The sequence below is a fragment of the Embiotoca jacksoni genome, unplaced genomic scaffold (assembly GCF_022577435.1).
Source record: "Embiotoca jacksoni isolate LCO1_2020_lvr unplaced genomic scaffold, fEmbJac1.0.p SCAF_33, whole genome shotgun sequence".
Classification (NCBI taxonomy): domain Eukaryota; kingdom Metazoa; phylum Chordata; class Actinopteri; family Embiotocidae; genus Embiotoca; species Embiotoca jacksoni.
Window position 1 is genome coordinate 1,461,030 of NW_027185385.1, and position 24,102 is coordinate 1,485,131.

The window sequence follows — 24,102 nt, forward strand, 5'->3', positions numbered from 1 at the left end:
ACTTCTCCTCCATCTCATCTCATCCTTCTGCAATTTTAATAGGAGTAATTCCACATTTATGACGTATACGATTATGACATATATGATGTTTCTGTCTGCAGAAAGGAGTAGAGATGAAGAAGCTGATTTTTCAAACGATGCATCTTCACACTGGAGACAAATAATACATTTCATCTGGCCAATTATGATGCAGGATGCAAGATTTCCTGCTTCCTTATAATATAAATATTTAATTTAAATTTGTGGACTGTTTGGATTGTCTCACTGTAATAATTGGTAAGAGGGCAAACTGGAATTTAATAGCTAATGTGGTGTGGGTAAAACAACATTTGGTAATCCGGATTTGGTAACAAATCCGTTACTGATGTTGATAATCCGTTAAAGGTGCACCTGCATGTTGATCCTCTGCAGAACTCATACAGCCTGTTGTATGTCAGTCAAAGGGACTTTTTAAATATTTTGTTATGCTTCATTTAGTACTAATGAAACCATTAGTTAAAACGTATTAACTTTAAACTGAATCACCACATAAAGCTCCGTGAACAGGTCGAGCAGTGATCCTGCAGCTCTGCAGCTCAGCTCTGCAGCTCAGCTCCGGTTACCCGACAGGGAAGTGACCTGCACTGTAAAAAACACGTTTTCCAGGTGCCTCCTTCCTGTGATGACGTCCTCAACCTGCTCACACGGGGTGTTTTTTGCAGTGTGTCCCTAAACTCCGCCCACCCCGTGTCACACGGATTACACTTTGTAACTCTGCCGTGACGGCTCATGTTGCTTCGTCTGTCCTGGAGGAGGACCACTGCTATGATTTATGAGGAGGCTCGTTGTTGTGTTTGTTTGTTTGGTTTGTTTACAGCAGGTCTGCGCAGAGAGGGTACACTTCAGGCTGATGTGCGCAGCCGGAGCGTCTCAAAGTAACTTCAAAGTCCTCTATGCACCGGCGAGCTGCGGACAAACGGCGGAATGTCAACATCCATGGAAATAAATGACTGATTAACCGGGAGCTGGTGACGTTTTGTGCGCTGTCCGGGACAAAAAGGCTGCAGTGGAGGCGAGGTAAGTGTGCGCACTTTATCGGCTTATCTGCATAATCTGCGGACCTGTCGCTTGGCCCGCAGTGGGTTTGGTGTCATTCAGAACTGAGATGATTGATCTGTCCTCACTAGGAGGTTTTGAAACCTTAAAAAAAATTAGAAACATCTTGTTTCATACATTTCTGTTCTCTTATGGTGCCACTATACTTTCTGCATCAACACATGACAGATTATTGAATGGATGAACATTTCTGCAGGATAACAAGTGAGCAAGGTCAGAAACTAATGTGCTCTGAAGTTATTCTGGCACAAACAGAATCTATAAATATACAAATAAAATCAGTATACAAATCTATATCAGTATTTACACATAAACTCGAAATTGCATACAATAAATCTAATTTATAGATGAGCGCTGCAGCTAGTCCACCCACAGGAAACCTGTCAGCTCCTGAGGAATCATTGTTCGTCATTCTTTAAGCAGAAATACTGATTCCAGTTTTCAGCTCTGTGGATTTGATGCTTTTCACTGTCGTAAGATGAACATCTTTGTGTTTGAAACTGTTGCTGAGACCAAACAAGATTTCTGAAGAAGTCACATTGGTTGATGGGAAATTATAAAAGACATTTTTCACAATGTTCTGATGTTAATAGACAACATGATTCATCGATTAACTGAGAAACTGATTCATCAAAGATGAAAATGATCATCAGTTGCAGCTCCAGAATGGACTCAGCTCCATTTCACATCATGCATCCAATTCTTGGAAATGTCTTCTGACATGGTTCATAAAATACTGTAAATTATTGTGAAGTTAAAGTACACATTCACATGACTGACGGTTTCTAATGAATGAATCCATTTAAAGGTTCATCTGATGACAGACTGACGGACCAAGTGGTGATGTCATCATCTTGTAAATGGAGCTTTAATCACACCGGCCTGTCTTTTTGGTCCTCCTAGATGTGATCAGTAGAGGACATATCTGAGCAGCATGTTTCATCCCGGCCTTCCTGCAGCATCACTTCACTTTTCTGTCAGGTTTAAATCACCTTGAATGGATGAGAGACGGGCCGGTCTGGAGAACAAGGCCTCACTGGAGCTCCAAGAGCCTCCGGTCTTCGGACCACCTGATGACTGCAGGTTGATAACAAAAGCTGGGTTTAGTAAAGTCGTGGGCTTCCAGTGCAGCTTTGTTTCCAGTCCTCCTGAACCTCCCTCAGTGTGTGGAACACGAGCATGTGGCGCTAATGGAAACTCTATTTTTGGCTAAATCCACTGAAAGATTAAGGATAGTATTAATGCACGCAGATATAAATTTCATGAAGTAGTGAAGTCTGGAATGGGATGACAGTGACCGATATAAAAGGCTAATATTAGACACATATGGTGGAGGCTCTGTGGATTATTGTATTATTATTCAATGAGTACTAGTGACTAAACTGACGGAGAGGTGTCTGCAGCCTGAAGGCCTGCTGACAGGAAGCAGGTCACTTCTAGAAGCTGGAGGAAAGAAAGGATGTCCTGTCAGGTAAACTTCAGGTTCAAGAGAGGAAATCTGCTTGAAGCAGCTAAATGAGCGAGTGACAGGTGATTGACAGGTGGACCTGGGTGAATTCGAGTCATATTTGAACACATCTCTTCTGCCAAGTGCTGGTTGTAAACACGACGATAACAGACTGTCTGACTCTACTGTACACAGTGTGTAACAGAAGCTAAAAGAAACAATTCAAAATACATTAAAATTAAAAACTCATTAGACCTGAGAGTCCAAACAACAGCACGGTTCCTGCTGCTGTAAGTACACCATCCAATCAGCTGACACTCATGACTCATCACAGCACACGTACTGCAGAAAATTCATAAAAACACCAAACTTAACTTGTATAAAGTATATTCTTATCAGGTCAAAACAAACATGTACTAGTCCAATGCTGTATTGGCTGTGTGTGCTTGTTCACACTGGTCTTACTATTAATAAAAGATATGTATTTATAGTTTATGCTGCACATGTTTTTGTTTGCAGATTGATTTCCTTCTTTCTGCTCAGTGTTCGTGAGAGACTTGGATCCAAGAATATTTCTTCTCTCATTTTCCACTAACGATTGCAGCTTTTCTTGGACCTCTTGTGAAATGTTGTTTGCTCTCAGCATTACTTTGTTCTTTGCACAACTTAATTCCTTTAGAAACATCAGACTATAGTGGCAGAATTACACATTAGGGAGAAACCCCCTCATACACCAGGTAGAGATAATGGATGGATAAAATGTGCCTTTTTGTCCCTCAATCTACACTAAATAACCCATAATGTCAAACTCAAAACGTTTTTGTTTTTTTTTAATATTTTTGCAAAGTCAAAAACTGAACTGTGGGCGGATGCTCGGACTCTTTGTCGTGCTGAAAGATGAACCGTTGGCTGAGTCTCAGGTTTTCTTCAAGGACCTCTCCTTCCCTCAGCTCTGACGTGTCGTAGCATGATGCTACCTCCGCCGTGCTTTACTGTAGGAATGCCGTTAGTCAGATGATGAGCAGATCACGGGCTTCGACTGACAGCGTGCTTTAAGTGCTGCCTACAGTTTTTGAACTTGTTCTCAGCTTTTGTTTCGCAGACTCCAGGCAGGCTGTCTTATGGCTTTTACTTCTGTGTAGCTGCTCCAACACAAACCCCTGATTGATGGAGAGCTGCTGGGATGGTTGTGGTTCCTGCAGGTTCTCCATCTCTGCAAAGGATTTCTGAAACTCTGTTCGAGTGTGTGTTCGAGTGGCTTCTTGGTGACTGATGCTCCTCTCTCTTAGTGGCTAGATTTGGCCGGACAGCCGACTGTAGAGGGAGTTGTTGTGGTTTCACAGTCATAGTGGGCACTGTCCATCTGAAGACTAAATACAGCAGAAAGGATTCATCCAACCACAGAGAATGTTTTCAGATTTAATTCTTAATACATTTAAAAAACAAATTGTAAGAACATGTTTTTTGAGGGTAGATTCTGAAAATGAGGGAACATGACAATTTGATGAATTTGAAGTTAAATCTTCAACACCATGTGTGGTGATATTTGCACTTCCCTGTGAAGAAGTGTGAAATGTGCAGCAGTGGAAGAGTGCGTTGCCCCGTCAGCCCCTGACTGGCCCTCGTTTACCTCATGATGACCGCAGCACCATGGTGACACAGAGACAATAGGCCAACCTGGCTGGAATAAGGCCCTGTGATTTCAGCTCCAGTTGGCCCTTGTTTGAGGACGGGCCCGGATGTGAGTGATGGGAATCTGGCAGCTCCTCTGAAGCTCAGAGAAACTTCCCTCAGGCCTCAGAGATCCTGCATAACAACCGCTCGGCAGTGGGAGGGTGCAGATCGGTTTTTAAGACTTTATAGTTGCAAGTTAGCTGAGAAAACCTGAATATGTGTGACACATAATAGCACGCAAATCTGAAGTGTTTGTCATGCAGCTGCAGGACACTGAATGTTTGAAGGACATTTTAGCAATTCCACTTTAAAGAAGGGCAGAATAAAATGCTGAAAATGTCAAGGACTAGTGTATTTGTTTGTCCTTTTAGATTTGCTGGTAAAATGTCAATAATGAAGATTTGAACTTTCATCCAGACACATTCCCTACAGTCTCTGCTGCACTTTGTGTTCAGGACTACCTAGCAAATGTTAGCATGCTAACAAACTAAGGTGATGAACATTGTTATCACTATAGTCATCATGAGTTAGCATGCTGATGTTAGCATATAGCTTTAAGCCTCAGTACAGCCTCACAGAGCGGCTATAATCTGCTTGTTATTTAAAATGTTCTTTCCCTCACTGCCTTTCTCGTGATATGAACAGTGTTAGCTCAACACAGACAGATTTGTCCTGGTCCCACGCCATGTGGTGATTTCTCCTCTCCGAGATAAGGACAAAGGAGCAGTTTGTGTGGTTCACGGTCGTCGACCAGGAAACGGGAACTTATCTCGCAAGGAAATTGCCATTTGTTGCTGCTCTTATCAAAAAAAGATAACAATACAATCAGAAAACATTTTATTTCAGCTGAGCTTAGTGATTAATGAAGGGATGAGATTGATTTACTTCTTAAAAACCCCTCATGGGTCAGATGGAATAAGGCGTTGTCATGGAGGGGATTACAGCACGTCTGTTATCACTGCAGATTAGTACGTTGTAGCCTAATTCGTCTGAAACAAAACCAACAGTGAATCTGTAAAGAGAGCACCTTGGCTGATGTTACGGCAGGCAGCTGTCTTAATGAGCAGCACCGCATGACTTCACTTTCTCAGAAAGGCTTCCTGGAGAGTGACCTGAAGAGCACCAGTCAATCCCACTGAGGAGTCACAAGTACCACGGGTCACAAAGTTTGGTCCACAAGACAATAGAAGGTGGATTTACACCCTGGAGGTTATGAGAGGTCTTCATTTATTTCACAGAGACAATCATTTTGTTCGAACATTAAATCCTCTAGGAACCTTGAATACTTGTAGGAAATGTCACGATAATCTGTTCTGTACTGTAGATATTTCATTCTAAAAGACATTTCACACAACCAAAAATGACTCAAGTCCATAGGATTCATCTTCTGGGAACCATGACAGTCACACAGTCAAAAGTTTTGCGTTGAATTGCTTGAAGAAATAAAAACTCTGACTTCCCGGTTGAAGGCTCATGTTATCTGATGAAGTGTCGTATGTTGGTGTTGTGTGAACAGAAAGACCCTGAAGGTCTCAGACAGGAAGCCTGTTCCCAGTATCCAGCTTTATTCATGTTTTATAAATAACGCATACTTTAGGTAACCTGAGCAATAAAATTATTCTCTCTGTAAGGTCATTAATGCAGAAATGATTAAAGATTGGAAAATTCTCCTAAAAACTTATATAAAGAAAGACACAAGATATCTTTTGAGCATTAAAGGACCCTGAAACAGAAACACCATTTCGGCCATCTCTGTCTGAGCCGAGACATTTTTATCTGCCACCAAGGAAACAACCTTTTCTCCTGCTGTCTCCTTCTGACTTTTTCTTTTTTCCAGATGTTCGACTTGTTCGAGGATCAAGTCGTAGCTACAGACAGATGCTTCCTACCTGCTGATTTCTATTTGTGTCTTTTCCACAGCCAATAAATCCTCACATGGGTGACGGCGGACTCAGTGACTGTAAAACATAACATATCATTATGTCTGTCGTAGACGGGACTCACTGTTGACGGGCGTGTTGACTTCCCTTTCACAGGTGTTGTTACTCCAAACAGGCCCAGAGCCATCAGCGTGTTCATGTTGTTTTGTGAACATGTACCTCAGTGACATGACGTGACCCGGCGTGTTGATGAAAGGTGTAATTGTATGTACACAGACGGAGCTGTTTCATGCCAGCGTGTCTTGGTGAGTGACTGCTCGGTCTTCTGCAGGGTTCCCAGTCCGGTGTGGGATGTTCATGGACTGGCGGCGCGTTGAGGCTGAAGGAGCATGGTGAAGCACCAACCCTTACAGGTCTATGAGAAGCAGGTCTTTGTGTCCTTCGTCACTGGCATCTATGGTTGCCGCTGGAAACGCTACCAGCGCTCCCAAGACGAGAGCTCCAGGGTAAGATAATACCTGTGATTATCAAGTATGGATGTTATATTAACTATTAGAAATATTCTCATGCTATTTGTTATAAAAAAAAAAAAATATATATAATAATTTACTATTATTAATGCCACCTTATTGTTTTAGTGTTGTGGTATATCAATAGTGTAAGTAGATGCATTCTGGCAAGTGGTTGCAGATTGTATGAGAAATGAGCTTTGATTAAAGCTGGTTATTGTTTGATATTTTTTTGTGTCACTACAACACAGAAATTTAATACTGAAACCATATGTTTGGCATTTTGATTTGAGAAAGGCTGTGAAACCTTTTTTTCATTTGTAAAAGAGGTCAAAAGTCTCAAATGGTTAATTTTGTCTAAACATGACTAACATTACAGAAAAAAAACACATGCATTTCATATGTGAAACGTGTTTGCGGAGCATTTTCACCCTGTAATGTTTGAAGCCTATCTAGAGTCCCATGTGAAAAGTTTTTCACATATTTTCCCCGTTTTGTATGTTTCAACAAGTGCTAAACATGTGTCCCATGTGGAAAACATTGGAAACGTGTGTGTTTTCTGTAAGGGTGAACATTGCAAGAACTTTGCCCAAAGAAATAGTCTAAAAGCTGCAAACTTACAATTCAAATCAAGAAATATCAGATCAGTAAACAATAACAAAAACTTCTCCAATGAATGTGCAGTTTGTCAGTCTGTGGTTTGTCAGATGTTTAAATTAAACACGTCTTTTCTGACTGTCATTACACAGAGTTATAGAAATAAGACAAACACCTCTTACTTAAGTAAGTGAAGCATCATGCAGTCGCTGTCGTGGGTGACTGCGATGATGAAGATAATCAGATGTTTCAGGATTAGTATTTAAAGCATCTGCCTAATGCTGAAACGTTCATAGTTGTAAACTGTCCTACAAAATTTACACTCCAGCATTCATACAAATGTGGAAAATGAAGTCCCACCAAATAACTTAGGTCTGGTATGCTAAGAGACATTCTTTGATGTGTATTATTTTTATAGTTATATGCAGAGATCCAGTAGATAGTCATTTACTGTATATGAAGGCAGCAGATTCAGTGCAGAGTGTGTGTCCGTTGACCAACTGTAGCGTGCAGCAGAGCAAAACACGGCCGATAATGACACTACACAATCCTGCTGCTGCTTCACTGAAACCTGAGCGCACCTCAGGAATAAATGAACTATTTTCCATTTTGTGGTTCTGAGGACCAAAAAGTAGGTCAGGCGTTTTGAAAGGAAACTACACAACAGCAACCTAATGTGGAACGTGCAGCCAGTAACTGTAGTGTTGTGTTGTAATTTTACTCCGTACCTCCCATACGTTTTTTATTAGATATCAGCTATTGTTAAAAATATCTTTGTTTTTGTCAGTGTCATTCTACATCTTCTTGATACTGCTCAGAGTGAAACTGTGTGAAACTCAAACCATGTCAGACCGTGTTTTTTATGGCTGCAAATGCGTCCATATGCATTTTCAAGGTATTTTTAAAGTTGTCAGAAACATTGCGGTCTACATGGTATGCACTTCATTCTTAAAAATTGTGGCGATTTAAACATGAATTGAAAGTGAATTCTTGCAGATGTTAAAAAAAGATGGTCTTAACAGGAAGATTTTGTAACAATTAAGGGCCCTATTTTCGTACTGCAGCTTGGGCCATGTAATTAATGATTGGAAAAGTAAATAATTCACACTTAACGCTCCCGATGCCATTTATTTTTGAAGAAACAGCAGAATACTGGCACTCACAGAGCAATATGTAACGTTATATTGTGAGCAAAAAACATTGTTATTCTGCTGTTTTTGCATTCTCCTCATAACAGCGCACCCGTCTTGTTTCCTGATGCATGAGTCGTTCGTGACATGTTTTAACACAACTCATTTGTTGACGCCACAACATCAGTGACGTTTGATGCACATGGCTCTTCATCAGTGTTGTTAATAAATGAATAGCATCGGGAGCTTTAAGTGTGAATAATTTACTTCTGCTCGATCCTAACTATATTTCCACTAACGGATTTTAGTGCATTGGATGAGTGTTCTTTGTTCACTTTGACATTTCATTAATTCCAGTGTTTTGCATCTATTAGATGCAAGTTTTTGTTTGGCCCTTTGTCTTATATCATTGAGTCCGTGGAGGCCGACTGGTAGTTCCATAAATTCAGTGTTTACGAGTCTGAACCTCCCGGACAAATTTGCTAGTTTCCTCCTGTGTAAAGTTTGGGTGTCGGTGCCGGTCTGTTCCTTCGTACGCCATTCAAAAATGACAACACGCTGCACCAGGGAGGATTTAAAGGGGATGAGAGGAGCTGGTTTGATTGGCGTCGGCTGTGACACACCTTCTAATTATCTATTCCTTCTACTTTACATTGTGCCACGCTGCCACATATGCGCTTGCGTTTGTGTTACCAAAAGAAACTAGCCACACCTACAAGCACTGCCAGTGTTTGCGCTGCGTCAAAATTTACAAGGTTAAAAACAAAAATTAAGAGGAATTGTTTTACATTACTCTAAACGGATGACATTCCAGCCTAATGTGTTAATTTTCTGAAAGTTTATGTCAGTTATTTAATGTGTGGCTTCATTCCCCAAATTCATTTGAAATTTACAGTCTTCTTAATTTAAAAGTCGAAAACAAATCAATTAGCTGTTCGTGTCATCCCATTTTTGTCCTCCTGAATTCCTAAGAGACCTCTACAGCTGGCCCTAGTAACTGCAGAAAACAATCTTCACAATAAAGCAAGTAATAGAATCCGTGCAGTGTTGCGATGTGTAAAGCGGAGCCAGATCCCCAGCTGTGTTGGACACCCACAGGGCAGCCTCCGCTCCTGCTGCTGGATGTCTTCTACATCACAAAGAGCCAGTGGCTCGGCCATAAATTAGTCCATTTACTGCATGTGTGAGCCGGGCACTGATGATGTGCTGACCAAGAGGAAAAGTTCCAGCCCACAGCTGCCTCGCTCCCCTCTTTTGTCTCAGTTACAAAGCTTCATGTGGTCACACACACACAGTACTGGGTCATAAACATAGAGGCTGTCTGTTTACACTGCAACATGGCGATGTTTGACTGGTTTTATTTTGAGGACAGTCAGTGTTGTTGATTCAGGATTATCAGTATTCTGAACTTCAGGTAAAGCTGCTCTCACACATGCACCGCAGGCCTGAGCCACCCGGAGGAGCTGAATGTGATAACGCACATGTCAGAATCAGTTGGACGGGACGAACCTGCAGCTCTGCAGTACCGAGTCTGTGTAATGTCTGATTGAGCCATTATGTGTACAGAGCAGGTCATTTTATGGAAAATTCAGAGCGAGCGAGTGACGAGATGATGTTTCTATCAAGCACTCCTGGAAACTCCTCCCAGACAGAATACCTCCACTGGGTGAGAGGTAGGGTAGTCACAAGAATGACATCTTAGTTGAGGATTAATAGTCACCTAAATAATTTTGATGAACTGATTTTAATAGACAATGGCACTAATTCTCTACTGGTGTCATTAAATCGGAGCAGAAGACGGGGTTGTAATGAAATGAGCAACAGTCAAACCTCAAATGGTAGAAAACAACATGTTAGTGATGAAAATGTGACATTTCTGTGAGTTTCATGCTGCTGTTTACATACAGTAATAATTGTGACGCGTGAAATAGACACGCCCGTCTACGACAGCAAAATGTGAGATAGCCCCGCTTTGGCGTGTCTAGGCGTGAAAGTTACATGTTTTGTAAGCGGGAAACTCACACGCGCGTAAATGTCATGTGACGCGGGATCATGTGACCAGGGTCAGGCAACAGAGGTTTAGAGACCAAGTACAAAGAACATGTTTTTGTATGAGGAGGAAGGAGTTGTTTTTTGTTTCTTAACCCCACCATGTGCTTATTTCGCGAAATAAGTTCCATTTCCCTGTAAATCACGTGGCTCAGAGCACGCCAGTTTAATTTTCATCCACTACAGGATAACGTGTAACTTTCACGCCTAGACAGTCCAAAGCGTGGCCATCTCACATTTTGCTGCACTGTGCGGGCGTGTCTATTTCACACTCTGCCGTGATACCGTGTCACACATTTCAAAGGTCAGCAGGAATGAAAACATTTTGGATATTTATGTTTTATATCTGCATTCCTACTTAGTTGCTCATTTTCCTTTTTTTTTTTTTAATCCTGAGCACACGTGTTCATGCTTTGTCAGTGTCCATGTTCAGCTGACACTGACCTTGTGTGATACGAGCCGGTCTGTACGGTATTTATCAGTAGAGGAAACATTCTGTCACATGGTGAGGTCAGCACAAAGACCAGGATTCAGGAGAGCTGTCAGACGTCGAGTACCAGCTGCTCTGAATGGTGACGCGGGGATCTTTGAAGGCCATGCAGCGCTCAGTAGAAAACATCAGATGGCACACCGCTCGCCTGCAAATAAATGGTACTGCACAGTGAGAGGGGCTCACAAAAGCTTGTAAAATATGTAATGGAAGTAAAGTCCTAAATATTGTTGTTTAGTAGAAAGTAAGGACCGCATAACTGACCCAAAAATACATCATAATTCAGGGAGACATTCAGAAAGTTGTCCCTTTGTTATTTCCTGCAGAAAATAAATGAGCTGCTTTTGCAGCAATAAAGTTGAGAGAATTTCAACATCAATTACATTATTATATTACATGTAGTCAGAGTTACCTGCTGGAGGAAGCAGAACAGCACTGAGGTAAGAATTGTGGCAGGATTGTCTTCATCATCACTTTTAGAATTTCTCAGCCTCAAGGATTACTTGACCTGGTAGTCCAGACCTTCCTCCGACCCCGCTGCTGACCCTAAAACCAGAATCCTAATCCAAACAACCGGTCGCTGCTGGAGGCAACCACTCACAGACGAGGGAGAATTTAAAAAGGAAAAATCTGCTTACTTTCTCTAATTGATTACAATTTGATCACTTTTTTAGAAATACTTTAATTTTCTTCACTGTGGCGTTCAGATACAGTATGTCTCTCCAGTACGTGCCGACTTGCAGTAGAGTGGAAACCTGAATGCAGAGAATGTCAGAAAATGAATAAAGAGCAGGACGGAATAGAACAAATTACATGTTTTGAAAGTGACATGCAGTTTTACCTCCAGAGGGGTAAATGCTGAGTTTGTGTGAATAATTGTGGAGTCCATAAAGTTACTTCTAGGACACTGTTTCCACTGGTGCACCAAGTAAAACAAAACGTGACTCTGGCTCAGTGCCTCTTAGCCGGTTACAGTTAGCTCCGGCTACACTGAGATGCAGGTGGCTGCTAAACTAATTAAAAACAGCCTCTGTCACTCATCATATTTCCACCTCGCTGTCATGTTTTTACCGGCCACATCAGGTTAGAATATTTCCCCTGATGAGTTTGTGTGGCCGCTCTCCTCTTGGCCAGCAGAGAAACCTTTCAGAAGTCTCTCGGTGTGGACAGATTCCTCCGAGCACACAATTCTTCTTCACCTGCACACTTATCTAATCACGTCCCAGTCTCTTACATAAGCTCCTGGAAATGGTGAGTCCATACAGGGACGCAGTGGTGCAAAGGTGTTTAACGCTCAACAGGATCTGTTGGCCGGCCTATCATACTCAACATCCCCCCCACACACATGGCTTTAGCTCCTAATCCTGTTAACTACTGGAGGGAAGAGTCCTTGAGCGCTGAACAGGGCCTCCTCTACACCTTTGTCCCACATGTCGAGCCAGAGGACTGTACAGTACGAGGTTAAAACCCGGCAACCAGGAAACATGTTTAAATAATGAAGTGCTGCATATCTACACGTGCTGTTCAGAACATGGATGGCAAAACGCTGTGCACATATTACTGGAAGTCACCATCAGCAGATTGATTTTGAGTAAACAGATCTGGATAGTTATCCTGCTTTAGTTACTCAAACCAGAAGTTATCCGAGGAAATATTTGATTAAAAAGTGACTCTGGGAAGTTCGGTGCAAACATATTCTGGAGATGAACATGGATTACAGAAGTGTGTCAGTTCTCCTTCCAGTTTACACTTAGACATCTGATCCATCGCCTGAATCCTGATTGTAGAGCCAGATCTGACCAAGGCTCATGGTTTGTGTTATTCTTTTTTTTTTTTTTTTTGATTTTACAATTTATCAAAACAAAACTTTAAAGCTTTAAGAATACAAAACAGAGGCAAAAAAAAACCCCACTCACACACCACCAGCCTGCCATAATTGCATTAAACTCAGACCATCAGGTCGAGCCAACATCAGTTCCTGTGTTCTTAATCTGGCAGAGCAAAGTCCGGTCCAGAGGCGTCCATATCTTAACAAATCCCTTGGGATTGTCCTGAAGGGTGCAAGTCAGCTTTTACAGAGGGAGGATTTCCAAAACCCGCTTATACCAATCATCCAAAGACGGAGTGTCTTTAGAAATCCAGATTTTAAGAAGTCTTCCGTGCTCTGTATAATAGTATTTCAGTCAGTTCAGCGTTTCGCATTGAAGAGGTGAAAGCACCAAGTCATATCCAATGAAGGAAACCACTTCGTCCTTCACTTCTCTCTAATATGTTTGGATCCTTACACATTTCCAAAACATATGAACCGACTTGAGTTACATTTACTACATGTAGGAGAACTTAGAGCAAGCTCGCCCCTCAGCAGTGGTCTACAATGCCGTCTGTGTAATATTTTAAACTGTCTTTGTGTTATTCTTCACAGTGGGAGTGCACATGGTTCATCATCCTGAGCAGCTCTTTCCTGCTGCTTCTCTTTTGGGCCTACTTCTGGTTGGTGGCTCGAAATGATTTCAACGACTTCAACTGGTGAGACCGTTTTTTTTTTGTTATATATCTTTAGTAATGAGTGAAAAGCTGTTTATGACCTTTACTGCAGCAGGGCGGCAATGAGCTGCCCAACATGTGTATTTTAATTTTTAATTAATATTTAAATTATCGGTGTCATACCACCGACATAGATGAGTCGTCCGTTATTGTTTCACACTTCAGGTCGGTATACAACCGCCTCGGAGAGTGGAGGGACGAGACGATCCCCGTCCTGGCGTCCACCACCGTGGGCTTCAGCTACATCACATTTTTATTGGTAACAGTCTCTTTCAAACCCCTCAATATTGGCACACCAGTTGATCAGATGAGAAACGACTCACTGAATCCTGCTCCCTTTCAGATATTGGCTCTTTTCCATATATCCCTGGGCCAACAGCTGAATCTCTACTGGATTCACAAGGTGCTGTGGAAGAACATCTTCAATGGTTGCCATGGATTTTATCCACATACGCTTGAGAATTCATCGTTGTATGTTCATGTCCATAGATCGGAGTGTTGGCGACGCTGCTCACCACCATCTCTGGTGTCATCTCCGTTGATGACTTATGGGGAGACGAGTGGGACATCCTGATCGTATCGCTGCAGGTCAGTCTGCTCTCCAAACCACTGAACCATACGCTCGCCATGTGGTTTGTTTTGACTTAAATTGCATGCAATTCATGTTTTGTAATAATATTGAAATCTTAATAAAAAGCAGCTGAGTTGATTAAACGTTATGGCAGAAAATAACCTTTTGCTTGAGGTGTTCGTACAATAATGAGGTGTTTGTTCTGAAACACGACAGAAAACAGAATTTCTGACAGATGGAAATCACTAAACTTTAACATGTAACCATGTGGATGATATAAGTTTTTTAAGGTGGTTAAGTCCATTTTTTTCACACTTTTACTTGTCATTGTTAATCCAATCTTGGTTATTTTTTGACAAACTCTAAAGAATAAATTTGGAAATTAGTTTTCTCTTTTTTGCAAAAAATGTGATGAGAAGATGGATGTCAGAACTTGCACTTAACTCCTTGCAAAACCACAATTTAGTATTTTTTTAAAGGTGGTAGTAGGTGGATTTGGTTTCTTTGGGACAGAACCAAGCTCGCTGTTTCACACTGTTCCCAGTCTTTTGACCGCTTAACTCTTGTGATGCATATCATCTTCTCTCGCTTTGTATATTGTTGTCTTTTATGCAACACAAAACAAAATCAATCTCGTAAGTGAAAACCTTTTCTGATCTTCTCATTTAACTGTGAAAGAAAGCAAATATAATGTATTTTATCTCTCAAAAAGTCAAACTAGTCCTTCAAGGATTTTCTGATAAAAAACTGCTGAATGGTGCACTGACAATGTCAAGACTTTGTGTTTAAATATGGCCATTGACTCGGTGGAAATGAATAAACAACCCTAATAAGAGCACAGTATTGTTCCACAGCCATATCAACCATATTACCCATATTATTCTTTGTGTTATGGAATATACAAATCTTACTTATCCTGTGTAATCTTTTCATCTTTGATCAGAAAAGCTATTTCTGACATCATCATAACTGATCTATATGTCATAAAAGACACAAACTTCTGCTCAGATGCTTTCTGATCAATAACCACCAATCAATACCAACAACTTTATATTTGTCTTTTGTCACCAGTCCACAGCACCGTTCCTGCACATCGGCGCTCTGGCAACAGTGACAGCGTTCAGCTGGTTGGTGGCTGGATACGTGGTCCGGAGAGAGAGATCCAGTAAGTGTCCACTCTTATTTCAAGTAAAGATCTTTTCTCCTCACCTATTGGTTTCATACTCCTGTTTGTTGTACAAAGTGCTGTTATTAATAACTGTATTAACTACATGAACATATTTCAGATGTCGCGAGGTACAGTATACGTCTCAAACTATGCTTTCCTCTAATTGTCTCAACTTCCCGGCTTTGGTTGTTTGTTTTTCCTCCTGAAAAATCCTGCAAAGAGATTACCACTCCTAAACCCTCTTTCTACTCTGCTCTTAGACGTCCAGGTGATGGTACTGTTGATCTACATTTTAATCCTCCTGGCTCTCTATCTGGCACCGCTCACATTCACCTGCCCCTGCATCATGGACCGCCACAGCCTCAAACCTCGACCGGACATCATCGGCCGACGAGGAGCTCCAATGGTCAGTTGCACTGTATTTCACAGCAGCAGCAGTGTATAGCTACACTACATGAACCTACTGTTGTGTGTGTGAGTCAACAACACACTGTCATCTCACAGCTCAGCCAGCAGTGAGTGTTCTACATGAGTAGCTCCAAACAAATGTCCACTGATGTTCAGGCAGTGTTTTCCTGCTCTCTAAAGACACGCACTCTTTGCACATATATATATATATATATATATATATATATATATACAAATATGTGCACCCTAATACACACCAAACACAACAGCCACCTGCCTGTCACCTCTCTGCAAAAACCTGCATCCAGGTTATTAATAGATTATTAATGTATTAGTATTAACCAGAACCAAGAGGAGAGAATACATCAGTCCAGTTCTAGCTGCTCTGCACTGGCTGCCTAAAAGACACAGGACTGACTTTAAGCTCCGCCTCCACAGACAAAGCTCTTAATGGGCTCGGTCCAAGTTACATCTCTAACTCTCTGGGAGCTATGAGCATTCAAGAACTCTGAGATCATCTGCTGCTGGTTTATTGGAGGTTCTCAGCAACAGCCGAAAGAAAATTAGGGATTCAGCTTTTGTCAGCTATGCTCCAAAGCTGTGGAACAAACTAGCTGTTAGATATCAGGGAAGCTGCTCAGTTAATACTTTCAAAAGAAAGCTCAAAACATATCTCTTTACATCAGCCTTTAACTAGCAACTCTTGAACCTCTCGTGCACCTGCCATGCTCTTAAACTACCGCACCTTGAAATGCATGTTGCTCATTTTATATTTTAACTATATATTTTGTTGAAACTTAAAAATACTGATACTGTATGTTAGTGAAAAGGGAATTTTAGTATGTATGGCCAGGTTGGACCCGTGTGAGTTTTTAACCGAGGTTTAGCAGAAACCTGGATGAACACTGACGAGTCTACCTTAAAGAATTTACTAAGACCACAGCAGAACAGGAGATTTAATCTCTGGTGCATTACTGGGTAATATTATAATATTATAGACTCTGTGAAGTAAAGTTCTAGAAAAGTGCACAAGACGTACACCTGCTACAACTGATTTTTCCACTACTTCATATCATGAATTGAATCCTAGAGAACGACTCAAATCAAGTCAACTTGTATTCATTTTTATGCATTGCATCTGTTTTTTATGCTTTTTATCTGTTTCTTATGCATTTTGTTTGATCTCATTTCTTTTCTATATTTTTAAATGTTCCTTTATATCTGTTTTTATTTGAAACACTGCATGTAATTCTGCATGTAACACTTTGAGCTGTATTTCTTGCATGAAAGGTGCTATACAAACAAAGTTTACTATTATTATTATATTATTATTGATGTTCAATCACCACTAAATTCAATTCAATTTAATTCACTTTTATTTATATAGCGCTAAATCACAACACAGGTTATTTCAAGGCACTTAAGTCCTTACAACAGAAGTTTACAACATTATTCAGAAGAACCCAAATATTCAACAATTCCCAAATAAGCTACGAGGAAAATGGACTCCTCTTTAAGGGAGAAAAACGTCTAACATGAGGAATGAAAATATCTTTTAACAGGAAAAAAAAAAAACTCCAGCAGAAGGAAGGAAAAACTCTCTTTTATGTAGATATATATGTAGAAAACAAAACAGTCAATGTACAATTTACTACAGCAGTAATTTGAGGTTTTCTATATTACAAGATTATTTATTCATCTCCAATCAGTCATGTTGAATGTGCATTCATAAAGGAGGATTGGTTTGAATTTGGTTCTAGGTTAAGCTACGTCGAGCTCAAGTTATACTTACCAGGTAACACTTAAAATAGTTCCCCTGTTCTTGCAGATGTATTCAGCTATTTTCAATGTATTACATGTTATAATGTTTGTACAGTAAACACATGTCAGAAAAGTCTGAACTCAGTTTGGACCCCGTTTTGTCTTTGAAGTGTTGCAGCTCAATGCTAACTGGGCTCTCTTCAAAAAGAAGTTATGTTACTCAGCCATGTAGAGAAATCAGATTAAAAATGGTCATAAATGTGTATTTCATGATTTTCAAAAAATAAGATTTACACATGTGCTTCGAGCTTTTCTGTCAATTTCGAAAAACATTTCACAATTTGTATTTTCTAAATGTTCTAGTTTTCCTACATCACTTAAATACATCATGTATTTGTGGATCTGAAGAAAAGAATCATCAAACTCTGCACAGTTGTAAAATGATCCGTGTGATTCGTGCACACACATTTTACAGTCTGTAAATAAGTACAAAGGAATGCCACAAATATTGTTTGACGTTTGTACACACACGAGGTTTCTGCAAACTGAAACTGATCAGATCTGTGAAGTTGAAGTTAAAAGTCTGTTAAATATTCATATTTATTTAAACTTTTGTAATTTGACTTTGTGTGGATCAGAACACATTTCTTAATATAAGAATATATAAATAAACTATGAAAAATGTAAAGTCTGCCAGGAAAGAATGAATAATTCAGTGATGATAGATGTGCAGAAGATATTTATTTTTTCTTTTAACCACATCATTTGTGGGTTCACTAATCATGTGTACTTTGTTAAATATGTCTCCGCCCCCTGCTGTGTGTTTTCTCCACACACTGACTGACTGTGGTCCTCCTGTCTGTCTCCTCTCTGCTCCAGCTGGCTCCAGAAAACACCATGTTGTCCTTCAACCGAGCCCTGCAGCATGGAGCGAGCTCCCTGGAGGCCGACGTCACCATCAGGTATTAATCGCACATTAATAACGTTTTAATCCTGCCTCATTTTTATTTAATGGATTCAGCGGGGACGCAGGTTCCTCATTTAGATCCCAGCTGAGATGTAGTTTGTTTGGTATGAATTATTACATTATTATTATTGCATAAGAGAGCTATAGCAAAATATGTGATTATGTGATCCACTTTCTTTACTAAATCATATCTGAAGTACTGACTGTTCTGTCTCTTCCAGTGTGGACGGGGTTCCCTTCCTCTTGCGAGACCGCACCTTGAGACGGACCACCGACGTCAGTAAGGTCTTTCCATCCAGAAAGCATGAAGATGCCTCCTTCTTCAACTGGACGGAGATTCGCTCTCTTAACGCAGGCCAGTGGTTTTTGAAGGTACTGAAACTCATTTCACTTCAACCATCAGCTGTGACAACGGTTCATTCTACCAAACTGGTTCCAGACTGTCACCAATAGTATGATACTGAGACTAGTGGTCAAACTGTGTGGAGAAGTTCAAACATGAAGATATTTGACCAAAACCTCCAATAACAAACTGTGTGTTTACACTGTAGATATGTGTGCAGAGGCTTTGATTTTTTTTTTTTTCAATATAATAGGAAAAAAAACAATACAAAGTATGATCTCTATGACATTTTCAACAAATTACAAACCTGTGAAACTTTGAAGCAAGCAGTGAGCAAAATGAGTCTCATGCAGAATTTGCAAATTATTCTTGATGTTTGCATTAAGTGTTGTCTACGCACATCTCTGCTGCTCTCCTCTGCTCCAGACTGACCCCTACTGGACAGTAGGAGCGCTGCTGGCGAAGGATCGGAACCGAATAGGCAACCAGTCGGTGTGCAGTCTGGTGGAGATGCTCCGTCTGGCGGCCAGGGCCAACAGCTCCGCACTGCTTAACATCCACCCGCCTCCACCGGAGCACCCGCGCCACCGCAGCTGGTTCATGGACATACTGTGGGCCATGCAGAAGGCAGGAATCTCCCAGAAGAGGGTGAGGACTGTAGGTGCCTTCTTCATAATCCTTTGATAACTTTAAGGTGCTGCTTGTAGTTGTGTTACTGTGGAGAAACAGACATCTCCACCAACCCTCATTTACTGTGAATATACCAGCACATCACAGCTTTATATTCATCCTAATGGAGCAGCTCATTTTTGTGATCATGAAACAGGAAGTGCACTCTCCATTTAGTCTAATCAGGGTCTTTCCATGTCATATATGTGCGTACCAGGTGACGTGGACCCCTGACACAGACAGGGGGAGGGTGCGAGGGCTGCAGCAGACTGCAAATGAGAAGCTGTCGGTGGAGGAGATAAGACACAGAGGAATCACAAGTCTGACCCTCCACTACAACAAGGCCAGCAACAAAGACATACAGTAAGAGCAAAGAAGTCACCAAGAAGATAAGAGGGAGCTTCGTATGTTTTATCGAGCAGGAGATCATTTTAACAACAATAAGTAACAAACGAAGGAGCATTCAGCTGTAAGTTTGACTTCTTAAACATAAAAGTTGTGCAGTTAGAACAGTTTTGAGCAAAATGAGTGATATTAAAGGGAAATCCTCAGTGCAATCTTTTTTGTTTGAATGGAGGAAAATAAATGAACAGCTTTTTGGTGCCACTATATGATTATCATTATTGTGGCATCACGGCCAGCACTTATTTAACAATATTAGTTGGGTTTTTTTTTTGCATTATTTCAAGATGATTTTTGATTTCTTTGTCCAAATTGCAGTTAAACACTTTCTCCTCGTCCCCCCATGTGCTACCGGGACTCAGCTTTACTTCTCTCTACTTCTGTTCTTGTAATCAAGCTGTCCACAAAGTGTTTTCACTCAAATAAACCGAACCGTGGTTCAGTTTGATCCAGAACGAGATCAAACACGGTCGGTGTGAAATAACAATTAGTTTGAGATTATGTTCAAATATCAAGAAAGACATAAAAACCTGAACGTCATCAACAGTGAAATAATCAAAATGGGTTTTATTATTTAGCTCAGGATTGTGTTCATGTATTGAATATGTTTTCAGCTCTTTAGATTTATCACGTCAGAGTTATACTGGTAGGGTCCCTTGAACACATCTTTGCCTTCTTCATGGACACAAATCTTTGTTGCCCCTTTAGCTGACATATTGTGGGTCTCAGTGAACACAATGTTCTCAGTGAGAGGTTAGTGCTGTGTCTGGAGAGTAAATGGATGAAGGGAGTGAAGGGAGTGAAGGGAGGTGGTTGTTTTTTTCCAGTGTTGACACGTATCTGTCCTTCCCCCAGGGAGTATCTGGCCAATAACGTGAGTGTGACGGTGTTCCCGGTGAACGCGCCCTGGCTCTACTCCTCTCTGTGGTGTAGCGGGGTGCCTTCTGTGTCCTCTGATGCCCCCCAAGTCCTTCGAAAGGTGCCTTACCCCATCTGGCTCATGGTAAACACACACACACACACACACACACACAGACAAGCAGACAAGGTCACACAGCGAGACGAGAAGACAGCAGGAGAGAGGACAGAGACTGACGAGGACCCAGCAAGACTTGAGGGCGAGGACGCAGAGAAATATGAGGGAGCTCAGCGGCAGACTAGAGCTCAGCGTGGCGTTGGAGAACAACAGGACGCTGGGAACAAGTCGGACACGGGTCGGGACAAGGGCACGGATCTGAAGGAAGGAGCAGCTGTCCAGCAGCTCTCTGCCTTCAGGAGACATGAGCGTTGACAGTGACCTCTAGTGGCGTCCACTGGAAACTACCTTTTTCTTTTGTCTTGTAGAGCCAGAACGCTTACAACTTCATCTGGATGACCTCCGACCTCGTCTCCCTCGCCATCGTCATAGGGATTTTCTGTTTCCAGAAGTAAGAACAGTTTGAATCATGTTGAAAGTCATAGACATGCAGCACATGAAAAATATAATATCAAATAAAGAAAGGAAGCATCGACAAAGAGCATGTAGGGACTCCACGAAGGGTCACGGAATAAATCTAACGAGGAGAGGAAAGCAGAAAAACATGTTTCTGCTCCACAAAACCAGTTTGATTTCATCCAGTCTTCCTCTTGTCATTTTGTTTTTCCTGTTAATTACTTGATCGTCCTGCATCAGGCCTGTCCACCAGTTAGTCACTGGATATATCAAATCTGTATTTAGAGGTGAAAGGGCACTCCAGAGTTAGACATCCAAACCTGCACAAATATTTTCCAAGGCAAGAAATAAAGCTTTTTTTAATTTACATTTGGGTGAACTGCCCCTTTAAAAGTCATTAGTTGTCATGTTTTTAATATGATGTGTTTTTTTTAATCTGCGTTGGTTAGCAGAGTTAATGTCCTGCACCGGTAGACTTCGTGTTGTTGTTTTCATAACTCTCAGTTGACTTTCTGACTTAAATATGGTTTCTCTCCGGACCTGAACAGTGTTTAGTGAATGCCTCCGGTCCGCTCTGCTGCTGCCACACTGACTGTTCATTCTGCTCTGTTCTTGTGTTTTTCTTTTTTCTCCTCCTGTCTGCTGTCCTCTGGGTGTCTCCATGTCTCTCCTCTGTACTGAACCCTCTCACTGTCTTCCTGTCCTCTCTCTGTCCTCTGACATCCTTCCTCTGTCCTGTGCTCTGCCTGATGTGCATGCAACCTTCCTCCGCTGCCCCCTGGCATCTGTCAGCTATCATGTGATCAGGTAACTGCTGCGCTGCCTCGGCCTTTGTTTCTGCCTCCGTGTCTGTCCTCCTTTTTCTGCCCGACAACCCGAGGCCACTCCCTCCCCCCCTCCCACTGGACTCCCTTACCTCTTTTGTGTGCATCTTTTAAATAAGTTTATTTATTTAATATGTGTACATTGTATGTCACAATTACTCAATGTTGTTATGACACAGTTGGACTCAGTGCCTCGGTGTGCTGGTGAGGGTTGGTATGCGTGTGTGCTTTGACAGGTGGAGGATGAGCGGGATGCAGAACTACAACCCGGAGCAGATCATGCTGAGCGCTGTGACGCGGCGCTGCAGCCGGGACGTCAACATCATGAAGGAGAAGCTCATATTCTCAGGTGCAGCTCCGGCGTCAGTCACACGTGGAAATACAAAGCTGTGATTGTAACTGGACAAAAATTTGAGCATGTAGCCAAGTTTGAAATCAGAAATGTACTTTCAATAAATAAATAATAAGTACATAATTTATGGGAAAAATAGGACATGTGGCTCACTACAAAGCTCACAGTTGCTAATCATTTGAATTTGTTTTGGCAAATACGGCACTTAACGCAAGCATTGCAGAGATTCAAATGTTGCATCCTTCATGGTAATTAGCAGCAGGCCGAGTAAACCCGGAGTACCATGAATAGTGTAAGTTCAAGGGATGCGCTTTGTTCACACTCTTGAAGAAAGTAGGACGTAATGCTGCTGTTTGGACTGCAGCACTCCGCTCGTAATGGACTCGATAACATCCAGATATGTGAATTTGACTTAACGTCATCTGTATGTTTGTGTTGTCTGTTCCAGAGCTGAACAACGGGCTCAGCAGCACAGAGGAGCTCTCGCTGTATCCTGAGAACGGTTACGTGAGATACTCTCACGGAGGCCTCAACCACTGAGCAAAACGCACAGCTGGAACATCTGGATGTTAGTTGGACTTCAGAACTCAGACACTGATTGAATATGATTTTCTGATATACTGATATATCTCGGTAATGATCGTGCATATGTTGTGTCTGGAGAACTGACCATTGGAGTTTCTGCTGGATGGCCTATTGCTGTGTGTTTTTCATGTTTAACGTATCGGTCCAGCGGGCAGCGAAGCCACATTCCTCTGAAATAGTTCACTATTTACCTCTGAAGCTGGGGCTTCAATGTGTTATTATTTCATTTATTATAGTCTGATTACACCGGAGTCTCTGACCACATTAAGACTGAGCATTTCTATAAAAGGAAAATAAATGAAACACATAAGTAAGCATTCAGCCTTGAGCATTAGCATGAGGAAACTTTGGAGATGTGAGTGGTTACTGACCAAAACTCCACCTGACGACCTTGAGACATCAGAAAAGACTCGCTTCAGTGACCTCAGAAGTTTTCATCTGAGCTGATGAAGCTGAACTGTTGTTTTTCCAGGACTTCACTGTTGTTTTATAACAGGAAACGGGCTGCCGATGGTCTGGATGATAAACTGATGTAAATATGAGTTTCATGTTGTTTCCCTCTGAGAGGATTTTCAGTGGTTTGGATATGTGAATTGTATATTTTATGTTTGCATTTATTATCATGATGTCCTGTTTCAGTGTGACAGACAGATTAGGGCAAATACAAACTTATTTTCCTGCATTTCATGGGATCAGGTGTTTGGGGAGTGTATTATTGGTCAAGGTTCTCATCTTTTATCTGCCTCTTTTCTGTCATGCCATGATTGTTCTACTTCATAGGGATATTAGCGATTACAACTTTCACGTGGCTGCCTTTTTGTTAAATCGGTTGACTTGTAGAATTTGTTTTCTTTTAGTTGAATTATAGGGGGATTCATTTACACTTGTAGCTGCAGACATGTTGACTTTTAAATAAAAATAATCTTTGAAAAATGTACAGGTTGACTTTTGTGGAAAAGTAAATATTGAAAAAGACTGAGCGCCGTGCTAACAGCGTGGCGGTAGGAATGAATATATATGTTGGCTAGTTGTAAAACCCATATAGAGGCTGTTTGTTCCTACCCTCAAATACTACGGAAGCACATTGCATTGTATAAGAAAAAAATGTGAACGTTTATCTCGAACTTACGTGATGCAGATCTCGTAATTATGATAAAAGTTCAGCTGTAGCCTGTTGCACTACCTTTTGGCTACAGGATGAGTGC

The 24,102-nt window shown here is 41.3% G+C and overlaps 1 protein-coding gene across 5 annotated transcripts; it reads left to right on the forward strand.

Annotated features, from left to right (window-relative positions):
* Positions 1–772: 772 nt before the first annotated feature.
* gdpd5a (glycerophosphodiester phosphodiesterase domain containing 5a) lies at positions 773–23,834 on the forward strand. 5 transcript variants are annotated; one of them, XM_069165132.1, is made up of 17 exons: positions 773–1,056; positions 6,428–6,602; positions 13,294–13,397; positions 13,581–13,674; positions 13,759–13,818; positions 13,905–14,003; positions 15,058–15,151; positions 15,415–15,560; positions 18,203–18,285; positions 18,512–18,662; positions 19,060–19,290; positions 19,520–19,665; positions 20,560–20,707; positions 21,049–21,131; positions 21,929–21,943; positions 22,197–22,309; positions 22,761–23,834. In XM_069165132.1, exons 2-17 carry the CDS (start codon positions 6,486–6,488, stop codon positions 22,850–22,852), a joined length of 1,776 nt encoding a protein of 591 aa, XP_069021233.1. In that variant the 5' UTR covers positions 773–1,056; positions 6,428–6,485; the 3' UTR covers positions 22,853–23,834. The 5 variants fall into 5 exon arrangements, with proteins under 5 accessions (XP_069021233.1, XP_069021234.1, XP_069021231.1 ...); XM_069165133.1 differs by having other exon boundaries at positions 19,060–19,281; XM_069165130.1 differs by lacking the exon at positions 21,929–21,943 and having other exon boundaries at positions 22,170–22,309.
* Positions 23,835–24,102: the final 268 nt, after the last annotated feature.